General features: G+C 49.5%; 1 protein-coding gene across 1 annotated transcript in view; it reads left to right on the plus strand.

Annotated features, from left to right (window-relative positions):
- Positions 1-13,799, plus strand: part of CTNNBL1 (catenin beta like 1) — a 47,348-nt gene extending 33,549 nt beyond the window's left edge. The window contains exons 12-16 of the mRNA XM_071446678.1: positions 961-1,058; positions 2,101-2,181; positions 7,686-7,823; positions 8,416-8,488; positions 13,548-13,799. Of these exons, the coding sequence (XP_071302779.1) occupies positions 961-1,058; positions 2,101-2,181; positions 7,686-7,823; positions 8,416-8,488; positions 13,548-13,636 (479 nt within the window). The 3' untranslated portion in view covers positions 13,637-13,799. The remainder of the gene's footprint in view (positions 1-960; positions 1,059-2,100; positions 2,182-7,685; positions 7,824-8,415; positions 8,489-13,547) is intronic.
- The last annotated feature ends 6,965 nt before the right edge of the window (positions 13,800-20,764 follow it).

Here is a 20,764-nt window from a genome sequence, read left to right on the forward strand (position 1 = left end):
AATGAGATGGTGATCCCTCTCCTCTGCACGTTGTGTTTCCCCCTCTGAAAATGTCAAATCTTGAGGCCTCATTGCTCCCTACCACCATGGCTGAGGAACTGTTTATGGCCATTAATTTTCATCAGTCTTAATCAGCAAGATTACAGTGAGGACATCCTGGAAAAGCTGGGGTGGCTAAACCAGCAGGTCTGTGCTTAATGCAGTCATGCAGATGGGGAGTTGTACTGACTGGCTTGGAAAGGGAAAGAGATTCAAGCCCTTCTCCTTTGCTTTGCACTGCTGTGCTTGGGCTTGAGGAGAGTGGCTCCTCTCAGAGTGGTGAGACATTGACACAGGTGTCCCCTGTGGGCTTGCAGCCTTGAATTTTACTTGTCTCCTTGGTTTGTGCTGAAAAATATGACCCCCAAGTGCAATTGAGAAGGCTGTAAACATGTTTATTTGGTCGTTTCTGGTTTGTTGTGGCCCATTTATATTCATTGATGGGACTTTCTTTAAATGAAAGTGGTTGGCTTGAGAATTTTTCCACTAGCTTATACCTCTTCAGTCTCTGCAGGAGTGCACTTCTTCCCTTTCTCCAGCTCTCATTTCAGTAGCTGTCCCTGCTTTGGTGACTTGAGGGTCATTTGGGTGCTGGTTTTGGCCAGGGCTCCTTTAGGCACAAAAGAGGAGAAAACCAGAGTGAAACTTGTGCACTATGTAAGGTGCTTTAGGTCCCTGAGGCAGAGGAGGAGGAGACCTCACTGGAAGGGCTGGAATGAGGAGCTGTCTCTGCTCCCTGCAGACATGGCTTGTGGCTCTCACTGCTGCTCTCTCTCCTCTCACCATGATGGGAAGGAACCAGGGTTCTGCTTATCAACAGCTACGTGCTGGAGTGTTAATAGTGAATTTAATGGCTTGTTACAGAGGGAAATAAGCTCCTCTTCCTGATCTCAGCCTGCAATTTTCATTTTGTATTTCTAGAACATGTCTGTTCCATCCTGGCTTCCCTTCTGCGAAACCTGAGAGGGCAGCAGAGGACACGGTTACTGAATAAATTCACAGAGAATGACAGTGAGAAGGTGAGTGCTGAATGTGTCTCAGTCTCTGGGCTGCCAGGTTGGGAGGATTCTTGCCCAGGGTGCCTGGTGCGCTCGCTGAGTTACACAAAACCATCCTTGTACCTGCCTGCGGAGACTTCTGCTGTCACAGACCTTTGTTCTCATTCACATTGTATCTACAAACTGCAAAACTGGACATTCAGTGCATGGCCTTCACGTCCCCTGTGCTCTTGTTTTCTGGTGCCCTTGCCTATGGTAGTAGCAATTCTGTCCTGGGTTGTGTCTCTGCTGAAACCTGGCCCTAGAAGACAATCTGCAGTATTACATTGTGCTGGCTCTGAGATCAGGACAGTGTGGAAAGGTTCTAATGTCTGGTGAAGCTCTTTTGCAGAGAGTTTAGCAGTTGCTATGGTACACATTTAACGTTCTCCACTCTTCTCCTAGAATGTTTCATTTTAGCGGTGTTTGCTCTGGGAAATTCTTCCCAAAATATTTACATGGTGGTGGATAGATCAAAGCTTTGCAGAAAAGAAATAGCTTTTGCAAACGAGGGATCCCAAGGGATTTGTAAATTCTGCCACTGGGAAAATACTGGTTCCTTAGCATTCCTCATTAGTGTGTTTTAAAGGTGTTTTTCATAACCTGTTCTACCAATTGTAGATAATTACTAGACAGGATTTCAGCTGCCCTAACACAATTCAGAGGAGTGTGGGAGAGCTGGAACATCCAGCACAGATAGACAAGTCCACTGGGGAAACCAGGAGCCTGGAGGACCACAGCACAGAGAGTGAGCTGGGGACACGTGCCTGTTTGCTGCCATTTATCTGGCACTGATGGGACCGTGTTCCCATATAGGATGACATCCAAAAGCCTGCAGCCCCAGCGTGCTCATCCAACCAGCACTTGTACCCTCCTTCTGTAACATGTTCCTTCCCAGGAGGGACAGAGCTGCCTGTTGCTTTGTGAAGGCTGAAGCTGAGAGGAAAACAAAATTGCAGGAAGGATTAAAGATGATTGCATTGCTCTTTTTTCTTGCTTATGTCTCTCTCTTCTGCCCTTGCAGGTTGATCGGCTGATGGAACTGTATTTTAAGTACCTGGATGCAATGCAGGCAGCTGATAAGAAGATTGATGGAGAGAAACATGTATGTATTGCTTAAGTTTTGCCAGGTCATGTCTGTAACACCTCTGCACAGCCATGTCATCTGTACAGGACTTCGGCCCAGCCAGTCACTGTTCTCAGGTGTGCCCTCATACCTGTGCTGTTCCTCTTAATTCCTGTTGCCTCACTTTCCAAGTTCCAGGTAACCTCAGATAAAGTGGGCCAAGAATTTCTCTACAAGTGCTTCTGGCTGTCTCTTAGAGTGAATTTTACTAGAAGTGCCTGAGTCTGTCTATGCTTCAATTTGCCTTCACTTTTACCTGGCTGCAGTCCACTTGGTTTGGCAGATGGAGAGCAGGTGAAATGCAGAGAGACAATTACATGATAATGTGTGAGGCCTCCTACCCTGGTCTGCAGAGTTGTGATCAGCAATGAGAAAGTGCCTGTGTTGATGAGTTGGCTGAGGAGCAGCCAAAGGGCTGTGTGCTCTCTGCACACCAGCAGTGAACGTTTGAATGACACGAGCCTTGGTACCGCACAGCACTTTCTTGGAACTGAGGCTGGAACAGACCTTTTGAAAGGGAACGAGCGGCTGGAGTCAGGAAGCAGCTTGCAGAGCTGTTAGCCAGCTTGGCCAGCTTCCCACAAGATTATCTGTATCAGTGCTGGGGAGGGTGTGAGATTGATTAGCACTGACGGAGAGCAATGGCTGCAGCTGCCGTCACGCACGCCGCGCTCTGCGTGCCACGGGCAGCAGCTCCCCGCCAGGCCCCGACAAACAGCTGCCTGCCCACTGCCAAGGCTGCTTCTCCAGGCACTGCCAAACATTCCGAGGGCATCGGGGCACTGCTGCTGCTCAAAGAGGCACGGGAGTGAGTGATGAATGGAGCTGCTTTTGCTGCCAGCACTCAGGCTCCATATGGGCAGCAGCAGTGGCACCACTGAGCGGTGGCCTGGAGGAAAACAGCGTTTACCCTTTCCTGCTTTCCTTCCGTGCTCTGTGCTTCCTCCTCAGGACAGGGCGAGAAATTATTTATTCTTTATGTTTTGGTGTTGGGGTGGGAGTTTTAGAACTCAAAAACCAGATAGGATTTTTTCAGTTGAAGCTTGTAATATGTTGGAGCTGCTTGTACAGAGCCCTAAAATACCACATGCAGAGCAAGGGTATGTGCCCTTTATCCAGGAACACCCTGGAGCAGCCTGCAAACGTTAACATCTGTAGCAAACAGCCACCACAAAGCAGGAGTGGAGGGAATTTGAGTGTGAAGACAGTTTTGTGGAAGCTTTTCAATTAATAATAACCCATTCATGTCTACTAAATACATAAGAGAAGTAAAACTAAGGAATGTCAAATTCTCCTCCTGTATCCAAAATAAATGGACCTCAATCCTTTACCTTCTATTAGAACTAATAATAGGATTTGGCAGAAGCATCTCATAGGTGCAACATATTGACCACAACATGCATAAAATATGATATTCAAGTTCATTCCTAGCTTGGAACACTTTTGGAGAATTATCGTTTGTTTTATTTTGTAGCATCATCAGATGGTCAGTGGGACATGGTCTCCTGGGATCTGAAGTTGCTCAAGTGTTTTCCCCTCAGAGAAACAGGCAAAAGCCATCATTCTGTCTGTCACATCATGGCACTGTCTGGCTGTGACAGGATTTATGGGACACTTTAGTGTTCCTTGTTGTGGCACATGAATCACTGAGGTGGATTGTATGAACACTTTAGAAATGGTGTTCTGTCACTGGGGGGGGCTTTTGACCTTTCCCTTGCAGTAGAGGACATAGTACCCCAAAAATCTGGTATACAGATCCTCACCTTTCTCCCTGCCCTATGGAAAAATTATACTTGGTGAGATTTTACAGGTTCAGCCTACACTGACAAGAGTGAGATCTGAGTCTGATGGACAGAGTATCCTGGTGTAAGTCTTGCATTACAAGGAGTGAAAAGCTGCTTACACAAGGAATGACTGAGTGCTTTATCTTTAGTAGTGCAGCTGGCATAAGAAGTTTCTGCTCTTGTACTTCTCCTTTTTATTTCTTTTAGCTTGGCTTATTTTAGTGATTTGGTTTATAGCCCTGCTTTTCAGCCCATGGCAGTGATGGTAGGGGAGTAGTTGAGGGTGGGAGGGAGGGGAGGAGTTTCTGAAGCCCGCTGTTTTGAGGAGGAACAGTTGTAATAATCTGCACCCTGATTTGGACTGTGAAACAGGATAAGGTCATTGAACCTCTTCTTAGTGTTACCCCCTTGTTTGCTTCAGTGGAATCTGTTCAGAAAGGCTCAGAGGTGATAACCTGGTGATTATCCTAATTGCCATGGGAAACCCAGGAGCAAAGTCCATGAGAGCATTGTCTCCAACACCTGATGCCTATCTTAGCACTTTTCCCAGAGTTTTTAGTTAATGAAAATATCTTGTTCTCCTCTCAATTTCTTTAATTATTTCTGTAGGAAATGGTGCAACATCCTGTGGCCTTTACCTCTCTCTAAAATGAGGTATAATTATGGGTGGCAGCAATAGCCTTGATGATCTCTAAAGATGGTAGGAAATGACAAGAGATAGTTTAATATTTTTATAGTTCCACGGAAAATTATGCTCATCAGGTTTATTCAATAAAATATTCTCACCAGACACTTTGTGCTATAATGACTTACAAATTACATGCTAATTGTGGTACAGCTCAGCCACTCCATCCTTGAAAGGAAGAGGTGGAACTCCTAGGATGAGTGTGGTATCCACAGGTGGGGATAACAGGTGGGGAATTGTGTCAACCCATCCTTTCAGTTCGGTGTAGAAAGACTGAATTGTTTGGAGCTGTGCTGAGGGCAGGACATGATGGCTGTGAGTGTGGCTCTTAGCCTGTGGTCTGAAGGCCCTTCCTGAGCATGTCTTGCATCCCTCAGCTCTCCTCAGTAATACAGACTGAAAGTAGTCAGGGGAGAGACTCCATCTTTAAAGTGAAAGACACGTTGTGGTGGTTGTTCTGGTGCACAGCTATTTGGAACATGCTCATTTCCGTCCACCTGGACTGGCCTTGCTGTTCCACGTGGTGAGGGTGTAAAACCAGGATCCTGGAGGTGTTCTTTGTTGTTGATCAGTATCCTTTTGCTCTGCCCAGCTGTGCAGTGTGTGCTGGAAGGTGAGTGATAGATGAGGAGGGAGGAGGATGCAGAAATCTCCTCCAGTGCCTGTGTGGAGCAATGTGATTTTTGGTACAGCACTGGGACATCCATTGCATCTTTAGGCTTGGAGTCTCTACTTGACACCTCGAGGCCTGTCAGTCCTGCCTCATTAGTGTGAGAGAAGCTCATTTTAGCTTCACAGAAGCCCATCTTATTGCTGTCTTCTCCCATCAGCAAGGGGCATCTCAGCACATATTGCTGGCAGATTAGAAATGGCACCTGAGCGCTCATTTGGAGGTTAGCGACTGACAGCTTTGAAAGAGAGTCCAAGTGGGAAAGGGGCTGCTTGGTACTGTACTGGAGGCAGACTAGCACTGAAAGGGTGGCTGTGGTTTCTTTAAAAAAAAAAAAGGACTGTGAAAAGGCACCTTAAAACTGTACTTGTTTTCTAATTCATATCTGCTTAATTTACTGGCACAAAATAATCTTCTCTGCTGAGAGGGGCTGTTGGAGCCGCCTCTGCTGTGTAATCAAGACCGCGGCTGCCTGGATCCAGCTCCTGTGATCGCCGTGCTCGGATCAGAATACAGAGCAGACCTGGCTTTTGTTTCTTGCTCTGGAGATTCAGAGTCCTGGCCTGTGGATGTTTTTCTGCTCAGGAATTTAGCACTGTTGAGCAGAGCAGCCAATGAGCCTGTGTGCAGTGCGGAGTATGAGCAGTGGTACAGGAGTGAGTGTGTTGTCTTTCTTGAGTATTTTTTTAGATAATTCAGTCAGTGTTCAGCTCTCTCACTAGCCAGACTCATCATTGTTCAGCTTTAAAGACCAGATTTGAGCCATTTGGCATGGATTTAGGGTGAGGGAAGTCACTCTCTGCACAAAATTAGATTTTTCTATTTACTGGCAAGAGCTCACGTGCAGGCTTTGCCCAGTCATGCCTGTGCCTATGATTTTGAGAACCTGGAGTAAATGACTGTCATGCATGTGTTGGAGTCTTCAGGATCTGATGCTAAAGTGTCACATCTGAGTGTAGCCAAAGCAGTTGATGTCACAACATGATTAAGAAGGCACTGCCTTCTAAACTTATTCTTTTACTAGCAGACTGGATTTCTAGGAGGAAAGGAGAAGTATTTCACTACCTAAGCTTTCCTCTTCCTTTCAAGAAGAAGTGAGAAACAGCTGTCTAAGTCGCTCCATCATATTTCTATCCAGGGAGCATCCATTGCCCCCCCTCTGGGGACAGCTGCACAGGGCTCATTTTCCTTCTTACACCTAAGCCCCTCAGCTCACCACTAGGTGCAAGGGCTTGGCTTGACAGAACAGCAAAATTTGGCGTCCTCAGTCAGCTTTGGTGCTGGTGACTGGGTTCCTGGAGCGCATGCACCCGAGGAGGCGCGTCCTGCGGAGCATTGCGGGTGCGCAGCGCTCGCAGGTGATGGCTCTAATGAGGAAATATTGCTCTGGTGGTGTGCGCCCACCTGCCAACGGCTGCAGAATAAATGACAGAGCTGCTTCCTTTGTTTAAGAACAAATCCTGAAGAGAAACCCCAAAATGCAGAAGGTGACATACGACACAGTTGTTTGGGCCTGTCAGCCCCCATGAGGATGGAGCACAGGCACGTCCTGGGGCCAGCTCAGAGGAGGCTGTTCTGAGCTTGCTGCTGGGTGGCTCTTGGCAATGTTTTGAAGATGAGCTCTCTGGGCATGAGGGATGGAATGGAATGGAGGGATAGAATGGAATGGAATGGCCTCTTTCATTCTTCCTCTGGCCTTCCTCTGGGCAGGTCTCTCTGGTGAAACTCATGTATACAGAAGAAGGATGGATGGTCATCATTCCCATGGGAGTCTTTGGCCAAAAAACCCTGTCCTGGGTCTGCCCTGGCAGCATCCCTTAGAAACAGTGGGAAGAGCCTGGCTGGGCATAGAAAATCTGTCCTTGTGCAGGATTTTCAGATATGTTTTCTCATGTATCAGTCAATCATGAAGCTAGAAGCCTGATAGCTCTTAGAGTGTGCTGGAGTCATGTTCTGCACTGCTGAACAGCATGGCCAGTAAAAGAGCAGGTTTTGTTCCATTCTGAGAAAGAACTTGTAAATCACGGATACATGGGTCTGTTCCATAGTCACACACTCTCACCCCTCAATGTAGAAATGTGATTTGTATGTTTAAATTAAAATTTTGACTTGCAGATTGACACACTTCATGACCAGCAAAGGCAAAACTTCTTCAAAAGGGAATGAAATGTTTTGTGAATTTAAACGAATTGTTAAAAATACTTTGTCGAGAAATATATGGCTGATAATGTTTGGGGGAACAAAGCAATTCTTAAGAAACCACAAATTCCACCAACATTTTGCCACTCCTAATGGGAAGTGCTCTGAGAGAATCCTCACACCTTTCCTTTGTGTGGCTTTACAGGACATGGTGCGTCGAGGAGAGATCATAGATGATGACATGGAAGATGAATTCTATCTCCGTCGTCTGGATGCTGGGCTCTTTGTGCTGCAGCTCATCTGTTACATCATGGCAGAGATCTGTAATGCCAACGTTCCCCAGGTAAAGCTGCCTACAAGGTTGGCAGATCATCTGTGTTTCCATTCATGGTGCAGACTAGGCTCTAAATCTTTGCAAATGCTGTGTTGAGTAATTGTTTCTCTAATTTCCTTTTTGGGAGGAAACCTCCTGTTTATTGCACTTGTCTCCAGACAGTTCCATCAAGTTGCAGCAGATAGGGCGTTAGTGGGGACAGAAGTTGATTGCTGTCACTAAATTCATATAATCTGTGTGAGCAAGGTCAGGGTTTGAAATGGAAAGGCCATGTTGATGCCATTGCTGGGGGAGCAGGGGGAAGGGACCTGCTCTCAGGAGGTCTCATAAAAGCACAGCTACAGCTTTTCTTGATGTGTGCAAAATGCTGCATCTCTGCCTCCTCTGTGAATACATTGGGGTTTGTGAATGCATTCTGTGGCTTCTTATTTCTGTGCTATGTACCTTCCTGGGTGTTCCTGAGCATATGCTGAGGGCTGCCAAGACTGAGTTGGTTTTTGTGGTGTTCAGGTCTCTGTTTATCCCTCAAAGTGGGAAAAAGTGGGGCTGTGTATGGACTTGTCTTGAAGATCTCTTTCTTCTCTGTCCTACTCCCCATCAGATTCGTCAGAGAGTCCACCAGATCCTGAACATGAGAGGCAGCTCCATTAAAATTGTTCGACACATCCTGAAGGGTGAGTAGAGGTATTTTTGTGCAAGTGTCTCCTCGCTACCAGGGACAGCTTGGTCATGGCTTTGCAGGATGAGCCTTCACATGTAATTCTCCCTGGCTTCTTGAGCATCTCCAGGCAGCAGCTGAGCAGTGTTCTGAGATCCTGGCAGGGCTGGAATCACCCTGATTAGTGGCGTGCTTTGCTTTGCCTCCGAGTTAGGACACTTGCTGTAGCTGCTGTCAGAGAGCAGCACATCACTGCACGCTTCCATCAGCTCCAGCCTGGCTGGAATTCACTGCTGACATTAACGTGAGAGTAAATATTTAAGGGAAGTGTACATGCCTGCTAGAGGGAAGAATAGTGGAGTCTCATCTTTCATTAACATGGCCTTGCACTTTACCATCTGCACCATATTAGTACCCGTGGTGTATTTGTCTTGTTCTTAGTGTCAAATTAATAGGGATTATAGCATTAAAGTATCCTCCATAGCTTTTAAATGTAGCTGTTGTGATTTGCAATCCCAGTTTTAAAGTACTGCTTGTTATTTTTAATGCTCATGGTGAATTAGAGCAATGTCTATTTGAGCTGTAGCCCTCCTTTGCAGCCTGCTGTCCTTCAGCAGCAGCAGCCAGTGGAACTGGGGGAGAGAAGGGCAGGACTCAGCCTCTTCCCATGGCCCCTTGGAGCTAAGAGGCTTAGTGGGAGCAGCAGGGAACCAGAGCTGCCTGGAGAAGATGCTTCCTTATGGAATGTATCTGCTCCAAAGGGGCTGTGTTGTTTTCAGTGTGAGGAGAAGAGTCTATTTTTCTTCTGGAGGGAAGCTTGACAGCATTTCTGGGATAGTGGGCTGTATTTCGGTGTTTCTGCTTTCTTGGGGAGCAACAATGTTCTCCTGGGCTTTTCATGCCCCCACTTCAACAATGGCAGGTACACACAGCTTATTTCCTGCAAAACTTGTCGGTTTTCTCCCTTCTCATATGCAGGAGAAAAGGAATCAGAGGACTGGCTGGTATGACAAAATCAAGAGTGATTTTCTGACAGTGTGAAATTACCTGCAGCTATAGGCAATCTCTTTGGCCCTTGTCTTTAGCAATGAAGTGCAAGTTAATGCCTGATGGTGAGCAGGGGGACTGCATACGATGTCTTTTCTGATTTTAATTCTGATACTTGAAAATTCCTGCCTCTAAACTGCCCCTTTCCAACGTGGACTATGGCCATGTCCCTGTTCAGATTCCCACACTTGCCCTGGGCCATGTGTCCCTGGGGGAGTTGTCTGCACACCTTGCTGGATTTGCACATCTCATGGTCACGGCTCTGGGTTGTTGACTTACATACCAAGCTGAATTGGAGGGCAGCTGCATTAAAATTTCATCTGATTCTTTCTTTCCCAGACAGTGACTTGCATTGTGAAACTTTCTCCGTGCTTGTATCGGGTGTTGCAAGCTCAGGGTCGTGCTGGCTTGGGTGCTCCCAGCAGCAGCACATTCCCTGCCTGAAGGGGAACGTTGGCTTCTTTATAATGCAGGGATGGGTACAGAGTTTGGGCTCTGACTGCAGCTCTCCTCAACTCTTAAACTTGCCAGTTTTAGCGACTTCTAGAGACAATAATCAAAACCTTAGTGATAAATTTCTTAGTGGATGCTTGTGAAGTCCTGCAGTGGGACCTGGGAGGCAGCACTGGGCTCAGCTGCAGTCTGGGCTCTGAAATTTGAGCATTTCAGTAGTTAAACACCTGTATCCACAGGCACACTCAGCACAGATTCACCAGCCTGTAACAGCAGCAGCACTAGGGACATGCACCTGCTTCTCTGAAGGAGTCACTTCCCTGGACACAGCTTCCCAGGGAAGCCAAGGGGTTGGAACAGGGATTTGGGTGTGGTACTCTGCAGTGTGCTGCTGGGATGCAGGGGCAGCAAGGGGCTTCCAAAACTTTACTGGAGTCAACTGCACAAGACTCTATTGCAAGTGACTGAGAGTTCAGGAGCTTGAGCCTTGGCTGGAATGTTTCCAGGCTACTTCCCAACTTGCTCTCAGGACAGATGAGGACTGGTTTATTTTTACTTTTCGTTCAGTGTTTTGCTCTTGTTCAGTTTTTATTTTCTGTTTTTGCATACTAATTAGGTGCTCAGTTTTTAGTTTGATTTTTATGGCCTACATATTCTCCATGTTTCTCTGGCAACCTGACAGCTGATGGATCCCTTGGGGTGGCTCAGAATTACTTACGATGCAAGCAAGGAAGCGAGACTGTTTTCTTATGGTAGAGCTTTCAAGGGGGAGGAGTGGGCAGGGAATAACGGGAGGCTCATTAATGCATTTCTGCAGGCTGACCAGTCCTCCCACACTTCCTTTTTCTGGAAGATCAAGCATTTCTTGCAACAGGACAGTTAGTTTATGCTTTGGAAGAAAACAACTGAGTGGTGTGTACCTTGGCTAGGGAGATGTTTCGGGGATGGCGGCTGGATTGGGGATGGCAGCAGTGTCTGTATCTTAGGGAGGTGCCTGGTCTCCATCTGTCATTGGGAATGGAGTGAGGCACAGGCTTCTCTGAAGTGATACTTGGCTCTGGAATGGCAAATCTCCTTGTTCCTCACTGATCCAGAGGGACTAGCCATTGATCCTGGCTACCTCAGGAGCTCTGTCAGAGCTGCTCCTGCTGGGCCCCCCCCTCACACTGGTGTCAGGTGAGCAGGCACACTGGGAGCTGGGCATGTGGAATGTCTGCTGCACATTCCAGCCCAAACCTGTTAGCACAGGTAAACACAAAGGAAGGGTCAGTGTGCTCTGAGGATGGAGCTCAGTCTGGCTCACGGTGCATCCATCTGTGCAGGCTCCAGAGCTTCCAATATCCATTACAGGCCTCAGTATTTCCCAATTGATTTTTACTGTTCTGTAACCATTGTATTTTGTCTAATGAAGCAGAAACCAATCTTGGGCCCTTTCCCTTTGTGTAGCTACAGCAGTGTGTAAGCTCTGGTTAACTGTTGGCAGGAGCAGCTTACATTTGATTTTTTTTAGCAGTCTCAGTGAAGTGGTGGAATTTTAAATAAAAAAGTAAATACATAAAATCTCAGTTGGAGATTTACTTTTTTAAGCCTGGTTCTGGGGGTTTTATCTGGTGTCTTCAAGCTGCTAATGCTTCAAATGAGCATTAGCAGCTGTCATAACCCAGTAAACATTCTGCCTTAGATTAACAGGGGTTTTAGTCTTACAAAGCCTAGATGTTTAGAAGGAGAAATGCTGAGCTTTTGGACAAGATAAGAAGAATTTGTGTCTTGTTTTTGTTCGGGTGATCTCCCGGTACAAAGGAAGGGCAGTGTCATTAGTGGCACTCAGTGGCTCCCTGCTCCAGTCCGAGCAGTCTGGCCATCCTTCCAGCTGGGGGCAGAGCTGCTGGCTGTGCCAGGCTTGGAAACCATGGCTGTCCCTCACCTGGGCTACTGCAGGTGGGAAGTGTTGCCCTTGGGCTGCAATAAACTTCAGCACTCACATCCACTGCCATGTTCCACTGCCGTGTTACCCTGATGGGGCTGCTGGGGACAGAGCTGGCTCCTCCACCAGCCCCAGTACTCAGGCTCTGGTACTGCCTCAGGGGACAGGGGAGCCTGAGCTAAGAAGGGGACCCCATCCCTGTGCACTGGGATCATCTCGTGCCTGAGGTTTGGATGCTCAGCCCAACCCAGGGCCCGCACAGCACGGCAGGGCTGAGCTGCCTCTCAGCAATCAGTCCATGCACAGGGAGCTACAAGGAATCCCTCCTTGCAGGAGCTTTCTGCTGCTTTTAAGAGCTGTGGAGAGCAGCTCATACACTGAGAGAAGGTGCCCTGATCTGGTCCCTTTGCTGGGACAGTGGGCAGCTCAGGTTCACCTGGAGCAAACCTCAGTGTTACCACCTGCTCATGTTACAGGTACCAAAGTGGTTTATAAATATTAAAAATATTTTTCCCAGAGGCTTGGTAAAGAACTCTACTGCTTTTACATGGAGAGAGAGAGAGAGAGAGTGTGTACACACAGGAGGGAAGACTCCCACATCAGCTAACTTCTGCCTGTCCTCACTGCTTTCAGTGCTCCTGTAACAAAGGCTTTGATGGAGCTCAGAGCGTGTAGCTGTGCTAAATGTATAAATATTAAAGCAAACTTTCTGCAGCAACTTACCATTCAGTGCTGAATACAAGCTGTTCTGTTTGTTTGGAAGAAGGAAAAGAATGCAAGCAGGCGGAGGCAGGGAAGTGCTGTCTTAACCATCAGCCTGCTCCTGATTCCTCAGATTTGTTCAGCTCCTTGCTTCTGCAGCTCAGAACTTGCTTTTCATATTTTCTTTTTATACCGTCTTTGAAAATGCAGGTTCTGGTTGCAGGAAGGAGGGAGCTGGTAGGGGATGAGAGCTGCCAGCTCCAAATGAATATCAGGGAGGAGAGCTACAGAAGGAATGTTTAGTTCTGTGGTGTTTGGCCGTGTGCATGGATGGGCAAAATCATGGTCAGGGTCTGGTGTCCTCTGCCTGATGACAAGTGGTTTGGTTTGTAGTTAAATTTGAACGGGTGGCTTTTCTTCTTTGTGGTTAAAAGCACTGGGTAGATGGAGGAATTGGGGTCTCCTAGGCAAAAATCCTCGTTCAGGATGCTTGCACAGCAGGCGGGTTAAACCCAGGACTGAGAATGATTGACAGTTGTCACAGACCATGCCTGACCTTCCCTGATGACACTCAGTGTCCAAAGGGACCTGGGAAGCCAGTGATTTGCAGTGATTTATGGTACTGTTGACATTTCTTGGGCATAATGCCATGACTCCCATGCCAGGGAATGGGTGCTCCTGGGTGCTGCTGTCTGCTTGTGCCAGAGCAGGGAGTTCTCTGTGTCTGTCTGCCTCAAAAGCTTTACTGAGTGTCAGCAGGTGTTTGTTATGCAAAGCTTTAACCCTGGGGATGGGCAGGAAAACCATCAATGCTCCTTGCATTAATTCCCATGTGGCTGTTTGCAGTAGTGTGGGTGTAGATTCCTCTGTGGTGTCTGCAGGAGTTGTGGCCCTTTGTTTGTTGCTGTGGCACTCAAAGCCTGTGTCCCTGTGCTCTCTCTCCCTGCAGAGTACGCAGAGAACATCGGGGACGGGAAGAACCAGGAGTTCCGGGAGAGCGAGCAGAAACGGATCCTGGACCTGCTGGAGAATTTCTGAGGCCCTGGGAGACACCTCTGTGTCTGCCCACAAGGACCTGGCGCCAGGCCTCCCTCCTCCTGCCCCTCCTCCAGCCTCTATTGCACGATCAAAGTGATGTTTCTATGAAACTGCTTCTAAATGGGATTTGGGAGATATTAAAGATAGTTTGCTTTTTTTTTTAGTTGCTGGTTTGTTATTTGAGCAGTGTTCTGTGAGTGGGGCTGCAGCTGCATACCCAGCACAAAGCCAGCATGAGGTTCTCATCTTTTTTATCTTTTTCCCCCTAAATCAAGCTGCCAAGGATCAGTGTGAAACAATACAAATGTATGTGTGGCAGGGAGGGCAGAGAGGAATCCTGTCTGGCTCGGGAGACTGTTGGCAGGTTATTCGAGCCTGATCCATTAATGAAAATGTACAACCCTTGCTCTGATGGGAACCAGGGAGGCTGAGGTGGTGGTGTGTGTCCAGTCCCTTCTTCAGTAGCACATGAGATCCAGGAATGGCCACATCATCTATTCCTGTTACATCTTCCCAAAGGTGAGTAGGAATTGAAAGTAGGTTCTGGCACGGGCTGGTCACTGTTCCCTCCTGAAGAGGGAAAAGAGGGAATGAGTCCATTGGGGTTTTACCCAGAACTAAGAGTGAGGGGAGGTAAGCGGTGACATGCCCGAATTCCATTGCCTTGCTTTTGCAGTCAGCTTTGGGGCTTGGCTGTGCTTGTTCAGTAGAAAACCAGTGTTGGGGTTCCTGGATAGGGAGCTTGGCTCTTAGAGCAGCAGCCAAGTCCCCAAGAGCAGAGAGATAGCCCTGCCTGCCCCAGGGGAAGGGGCCACAGCTCATTCTCATCAGCCACAGTGTGGTTTTGGGTGTCATTGTGCCAGACTCCAGTGCTTCCCTGAGCCGGGACTCCCAGCTGGGATGGGAAGTAGCAGAGGATATTTTCCTGCATCCTCTTTTCTGCTGCTGAAGTTAATGACTGTCATCACAAGCCATCGTGGCTCCTGCAAGCTGGGCCGTGCCTAATTTAGAGAGATTTGCATGCTGGCAGCATTCATTTTTTATCTCCAAGAAAAATGCATTGTCAGGCAAGCTTAAAGGCTTCCTTCAATCCTGACTGCACAGGCACTGCTGGCCTGGTGCTATTGAACACTGGTGTTCAGGGCATCAGCATGGAAGTCGTGGCTTCAGCAGCCACAAAAAGCTGCAAAAATATATTTCTTTTGTGCAGAACTTGTCAAATTCCTCATTTCTTTCTTCTGTTTTCAATCTGCTTCCTTAGAGGTGTTTTTTCCTTTAGTTTTCAGGTGTGTTTAGATTTTTACTTGATTCTGGGTATTACTCCTTTTCCACACCAGTGGAGTTGTGGTCAGCGCTGGTCTCTGGTTTCCCCTGGAAGATAACTGGCTGTGCCCTCACACTGTGCTTGTGTTGGAGGAGCTGAGGAGAAAGGGAGGGATCTCAGACAGAGAGTTTGAGGCAGGGCAGAAAGGGGACTTAGTGAATGTGGAACAGCTTCAGGTGAGAAGTGGGGCCATGTATGTGGGGGAGAAAAGGGCAGGGAAGGTCTTGAGAAAACTTCAGTGCCCTTTACCTAAGGGCAAGGTAAGTTTATAAGTCTGAGTGCCCATTTTAAACCTGATTTTGCTGTTTGCTGCACGTGTGTGTATACATGTGATACTTCCATGCACAGCTGGTGAGCTGCTGTGGGTGTGCAGTGCATGATCCCTGCTCTGAGTTGGCTCCTCTCAGATGGGGAAAACCTCCTGCAGCATCTGCTGGGAGTGAAATGTCAGTCACTGCCACAGGGGGTTGTGCCAGTGAACTCACATTGGAAGCTCTTGCAGCAAGGAACAGGGGCTGGAGGAACCAAAATCATGGTGGTGTGGTGTGGGGGTTCCCTGGGGAGCAGAAAAGGGTCCTGGCACTGCTCCAGTGCCAGCAGTCAGTGCTGTCCTGGATCAGGAGAAGGAATGGGCACAGCCTGTGGTGGGGCCTGGGCTCAGCAGCATCCTGTGAGGTGAGGTGGTGTTCCCTCTGCAGGGCTGGGGACGTGGTGCCACCCCTGCCCTGTCCCTCACTGTTCTCAGGGCCGTGGTGCTGCCCCTGGGGAGCAGGAGTGCCTTGCCATGAGTATTGTCTTCCCCAGCTGAAAGAATTTGTGGGATTAGGGAATGGCAGTGTGCTCATCCCACCCAGCCCAGCCACTGTCCCTGTGATGGATGAGGATGCTCCAGATGTTGCTGAGGAATTTGTGCAGAGATGGTTCCTGCAAATCAGGCTTTTACAAGGTGGATGACGAATTATTATCTTCTAATTTCCAAGCTCTTTCAGAGGGAGGAACCCCACTGCTCCAAAGGAGCCCAGTCGATTTTGATCCTGGTAATCACAGCAGGCCCTGCCATGCACCCACACTCTGGCCCCACACTCCACTGCTGGGAAAGACTGGATCCTCTGCCTTGGTCCTTGGGATAGGCTGGGGGCCCACCTGGGCACACTGTTATTAATTAAGGTAATTATTCAGCTTAATGTGCTGCTCCTAGCCAGCTCATTTGTGCTGTCATATTGAGCAGCACAGAAAAGCCTTGGAGGTGTGAGGATGGGCACCCCGAGTCCTGGCAGTTGTGGAGAATGACGTTATTGTAATTCAGGGAGGATTAAAAGGTGGAGCTAATAACAGATTTCCTTGAGGAAGCATCCATAGGCTGCAGACAGGGGGATTTGTGCCCTGCTTTAACCCTGCTGGTTCTGTAGCCCTGGAACAGCAGCATCACTGTTGGCTTTTGATCTAAATGTGGGTTTTGGGAGAGTGTGGGATTGGCACAACCCACAGGCAGCACCCGTGGGACTCTGGGCTGCTGGGAGTGATGGCAGGGACTGGTGACAGGAGCCTGGTGGCCTTGGCTCCTCTCTGAGCCCTCATTGTGCTGAGCCACACTCCCCTGCCCACTCTGCTCTCAGGGTACCGGGCCAGCCTCAGCACAGGGCAGCAAAACATGCAGGGACAGAGACCCCTCCCCATTGTACCCCTCCCTGGGCTGTGCTTTATCATCTCTGATTGTAAACAGATTTGACTAAAGAGGTAAATGAGAAGGTAATTAGAGGGAACATGATGGATGGGGCTCTGGTGATGGGAAGGAGGAATCTTGCCCTCCAGGAGAAAGGAGCTGGCAGAATGTTCTTCAGCAGAGCACCCGTGGTGCCTCACGCTTCCCTGTGCAGCAGGATCCTGGGGTGCAGTGGTGGGAGCTCTGACCCCTGGGGATGTCCCAGGCTGAGACCAGCAGTGGGCAATGGCTGCTGCAGGCAGGGATGAGTCTGTCATCCCGACATCTGGATTTTATGCCCTTTTTCCAGGGCACTGATCAGGGCTGAGCAGCCTTTGGTACCAGGTACATGAGGCTGCTGAGCACCAGTGCAGGATTTAAAGGCAGGGAAGCAGCAAAAGATGAGGGAGATGCTGTCCTCAGTCTGTGGATTCCTCTGCCCCATGGAGGTGCTTGCCCTGGTGGAATTGTTTGGGCTGAGGCCAGGTTGGGCTTGGCTGGGGCTGGGGAAATCCTGGGCAAGTCCTGGGGAAGGGGGAGGGAGAGGGATGGTGACACCATCCATGCAGTGGGAGCCCCAGTGCTGGCAGTATCAGGGAGGGTGGGAGCACTGCTTTCCTCCTGCTGGGAGCGACAGGAGCTGATGGCATTTCCCCCTGGCCACAGGAGACAGGCACCAACCATCCTCACTGTGTGTCCAAATCCATCTTCAGCTGCGCTCCCGGCTGAGCCTCCCTAAACGGGGAGAAATGAGTGTAAATCATGGCTGAGGAACATCTCCTGATATCCCAGTGGAGGGACTGAGGCTGTGCTAAATACAGTGAGAGGCTAGCAGCACTGGGAACAAACCATCAGCTGCGAAATAAGTCACTTACACTATTGATTTTGTAAAATATTTTTTTTCTTTTAAGGCCTTGCTCTCAGGGAAAGCTTTTCTCTTGGGGCAGGAAATTATTTGGAGGTGGAAGGGCTGGTTGCTTTGTGGTATTTTTTGTTTGGTTTTTTTTGTTGTTGGTTTTTTTTACATTTAATTTTTTTGGTGCTTAATTGTTTGGAAAGAGGGAACTGTTCCACAGTGATGGACACTTGTGATATTGCTCCTCTCCATCAGGAACCTGGCGGTAGGTTCTGCAGAGGAAGGAGTTAATGGCCTGGAAAGGGGCTTAGGTTCTCTGAAGAAATAATTCTTTTCAAGTCATTTTCTTCTGAATTTTATGCTTTGGAGACTTCCCTGTGCAGGGGCTGCTCTGGGCCGAGGCCTTTGAGTCCCAAAGCCCCCATGTGCTGGGGTGGGGGGGTTCCTGCTGCCTTTCCCAAATGGTGCTGGCACTCCCAGGGCTCCCCAGGGTGGGGGCCAGGGACACAGGGCTGTGACCATCCCAAAACAGGCAGGGGGACAAAAACACCTCATGTCCCTGCCCAGAAATGTTCCCACTGCTCTCCCAGCCAGGTCGTGCCACTGGGCAGGGCTCTGCTGGCAGTGACACCGGGAGCCCATGGTGGTGCTGGTGTCTTGAGCAAGGTTCCCTCTACCCAAAAACCCTCTCCTGCTGGGTCTGTTATTTTGGATGCTGTTGTGGCTGTCGTGGTGTGGGTGGGTGGGTTGTGTTTGCTCACCTGAGCTCCCACTCACCGCCTCCCTGGCTGCTCCCTCCCTGCACGAGGGGATCCCGCCAGGCTCTGCCTCCATGGCTGGCTGTGCCCAGGGTGATTTGTGCAGGAGCAGGCTCTAATGCTGCCTGGCGGGAGCATTGTTTTCCTGCAGCGCACGCAGACCTTTGCAAATAATCTAATAATGCAGGAATGTCAAACTTCAGCTGTGGAAGGAAATCCTTTTATACAGGAATTGTCAAGTCCCTAAACAAGTATCAGAAATGAGCTCAGTATCAATGTGGAGGGTGTTTATTCTGCCCGTCAGAGAGATGAACAACCCAATTCACTCTCCCAGGCAGACGCAAATTCCAGCGTTGGCTCCTGGACCTCAGGAGAGCTCAGTGCTGAGCCTCGGGGTGCCCCTGCACGAACCCTTAAAGAAGTGAATTTCAAAATAATGCATGAGGCAGACCCCAGTGCCTCAGCAGTTCTGGGGTTTGGGGTTTGAGGTTTTTTTCTTCCATTTGCTGGGCAGCTTTTGCTGTCAAAAGGGAACATGAGGAGCTGGCATTGGAATGAGCACGAGCAGCACTTGGGAGCCAGCAGGAAGGACCAATGCTCTTGCTTTCATTCTGGGTGTGCTTGGGTAACTCCAGATTAGAGCTGTGTCCCCAGGGATGTTCTTCGTGCCCCTCAGGGTCTGTGTGTCCCCCTGAGGCTGATGCCCCGTGAGGTGCTGCCGATCTGGCTGACCCCCATCCCCTTCCAACCCCATCCAGCTCTTCTGAACTCCACTGCACCCTCCAGCTTTGTAGGCTGCCTTTTCCTGATGGACAGGTGTCCCAGGGAATTCACATGCAAACCTCACGAGCACACAAGCTGTGACCGTGGTGGATGTGGTGCCTCTGGGATCACTGTGGTTTCACTGCATGGAAGTGCCCGCTGCTTCCTCCATCTGGCGAGTGGCCCCCCCGAGCAGAGCTGAGCAGTGGGCAGGAACCTGGCACTGGCAGAGATAAGGAGTGTTTCATCCTCGAGAGCGAGTCCCTGGGCCCGTTCTGCTGAAAGAGAAGCCCTGTGAGGGAGGTGCCGGCTGTTCAGAGCAATAACGAGAGAGCTGATAAGGGACCCGCTCCGCAGCGGTGCCGCCTCGGCTCCGGGAGCCGCAGGCTCTGCTCCCGCCTCTGTGTGCGAGTGGCCTCCCCCCGCATCCCTGTCACACCACAGGGGCTCCATGGCTGCACCCGCAGCAGCAGCACCTGCCCGAGGTCTCGTTACCAATGGATTAAAATTGAGGAGGAGAACCAAACATTCCCAGCGTGCTTAAGACTCAGACACTGCCACTTCCCTGTCTGCTGGGTCCTGCAGAGCCCCAGTACCTGTTTTTCATCTACTGTGATGGTAGAAAATCTGCTGGAAATGGGACTTAATTCAGGCGCTGCCTCTGGAGGTGTTCCTGGCTCCAGGAGGAATTTATGCTCTTTGCTTCCTCCTGACATGATTTAAATATCTCAGATGGTGCACAGGCAGGTTTCAGCCCTTGAGGTGCAGCTGCATGGCCTCGGCCTCCAGTGGGGCTGTGCTGCCCTCGTGTTGGGGTGCAGGAGCTGGGAACCCCTGCCCATGCCTGGAACGTGCAGTCACCACTGGATGCCATCTGCAGCTCCTGCTCTGGCTGCCTGTGGGTGGGTGCTTCACAAAGCAGGGTGCCAGGTCTGGGGGAGCACAGTTTGTAGCTGCCACCTCAGTGTGGGCCTGGTTTTATTCCCTTGCTGGCCAGTGGCAGAGGATGGACCGTGGGCCAGACAGCAGCCATGAGACCGGGTCAGTCACCCAAAATGTGGAGCACACGAGTGCTTGGCCTTTGCTGCTTCTCCTGTTGCACTTGACCCTGTGCACAAACTCCATCTTTCAGTACATGAACTCTCAGTGCAAGAACCCCCTATTTCAGGGCTTCACAAACCCCATCCTTTGGCACATGAATCCCCCTGTTTCAGTGCATGGGTTTTGCCTCCACACATGCCTCTGGGAGATCTGCTGCTTTTGCTTTGTCAGGATCCAGCCCAGAGCTGCTCCCTGACCGAGCTGTGTTTGCTCAGCAGCTCCAGGCAGCTTCACCTCAGGACACCTGATGTCCTTTGCCACTGGTGCTGTTGCCATCCCAGAGTGAGACCCTCTGATCCCAACCATCCATGGAAACTTCTGAATGCACGGCCGTGACGCCCATTTGTCTGTCACTGCTGCTCCCTCCTTCCCTCAGCTTTTAACTCCAGAGGGAGTAATGAACTTGGGCAGAGATCAATGCTCTGCTCTGAGCCAGGCTTTATTCTGACATGCAGCAAATGCTGCAGCAGGTACAACTTTTTTTTTTTTTTTAATTATTGATTAGTAAAGCAGGTAGGAGGCAGCACAGCTCCTGGCCAGGGACCTGCCTTGCTGGAGGGGAATGGGAAGAATACCCCCACTCTTTCTGGAGCCCTGCCAAGGGAAGGCTGAGGAAATACAGTCA

This window comes from Agelaius tricolor, unplaced genomic scaffold, assembly GCF_023055355.1.
Source record: "Agelaius tricolor isolate 1412-34295 unplaced genomic scaffold, bAgeTri1.0.p SCAF_23, whole genome shotgun sequence".
NCBI lineage: Eukaryota > Metazoa > Chordata > Aves > Passeriformes > Icteridae > Agelaius > Agelaius tricolor.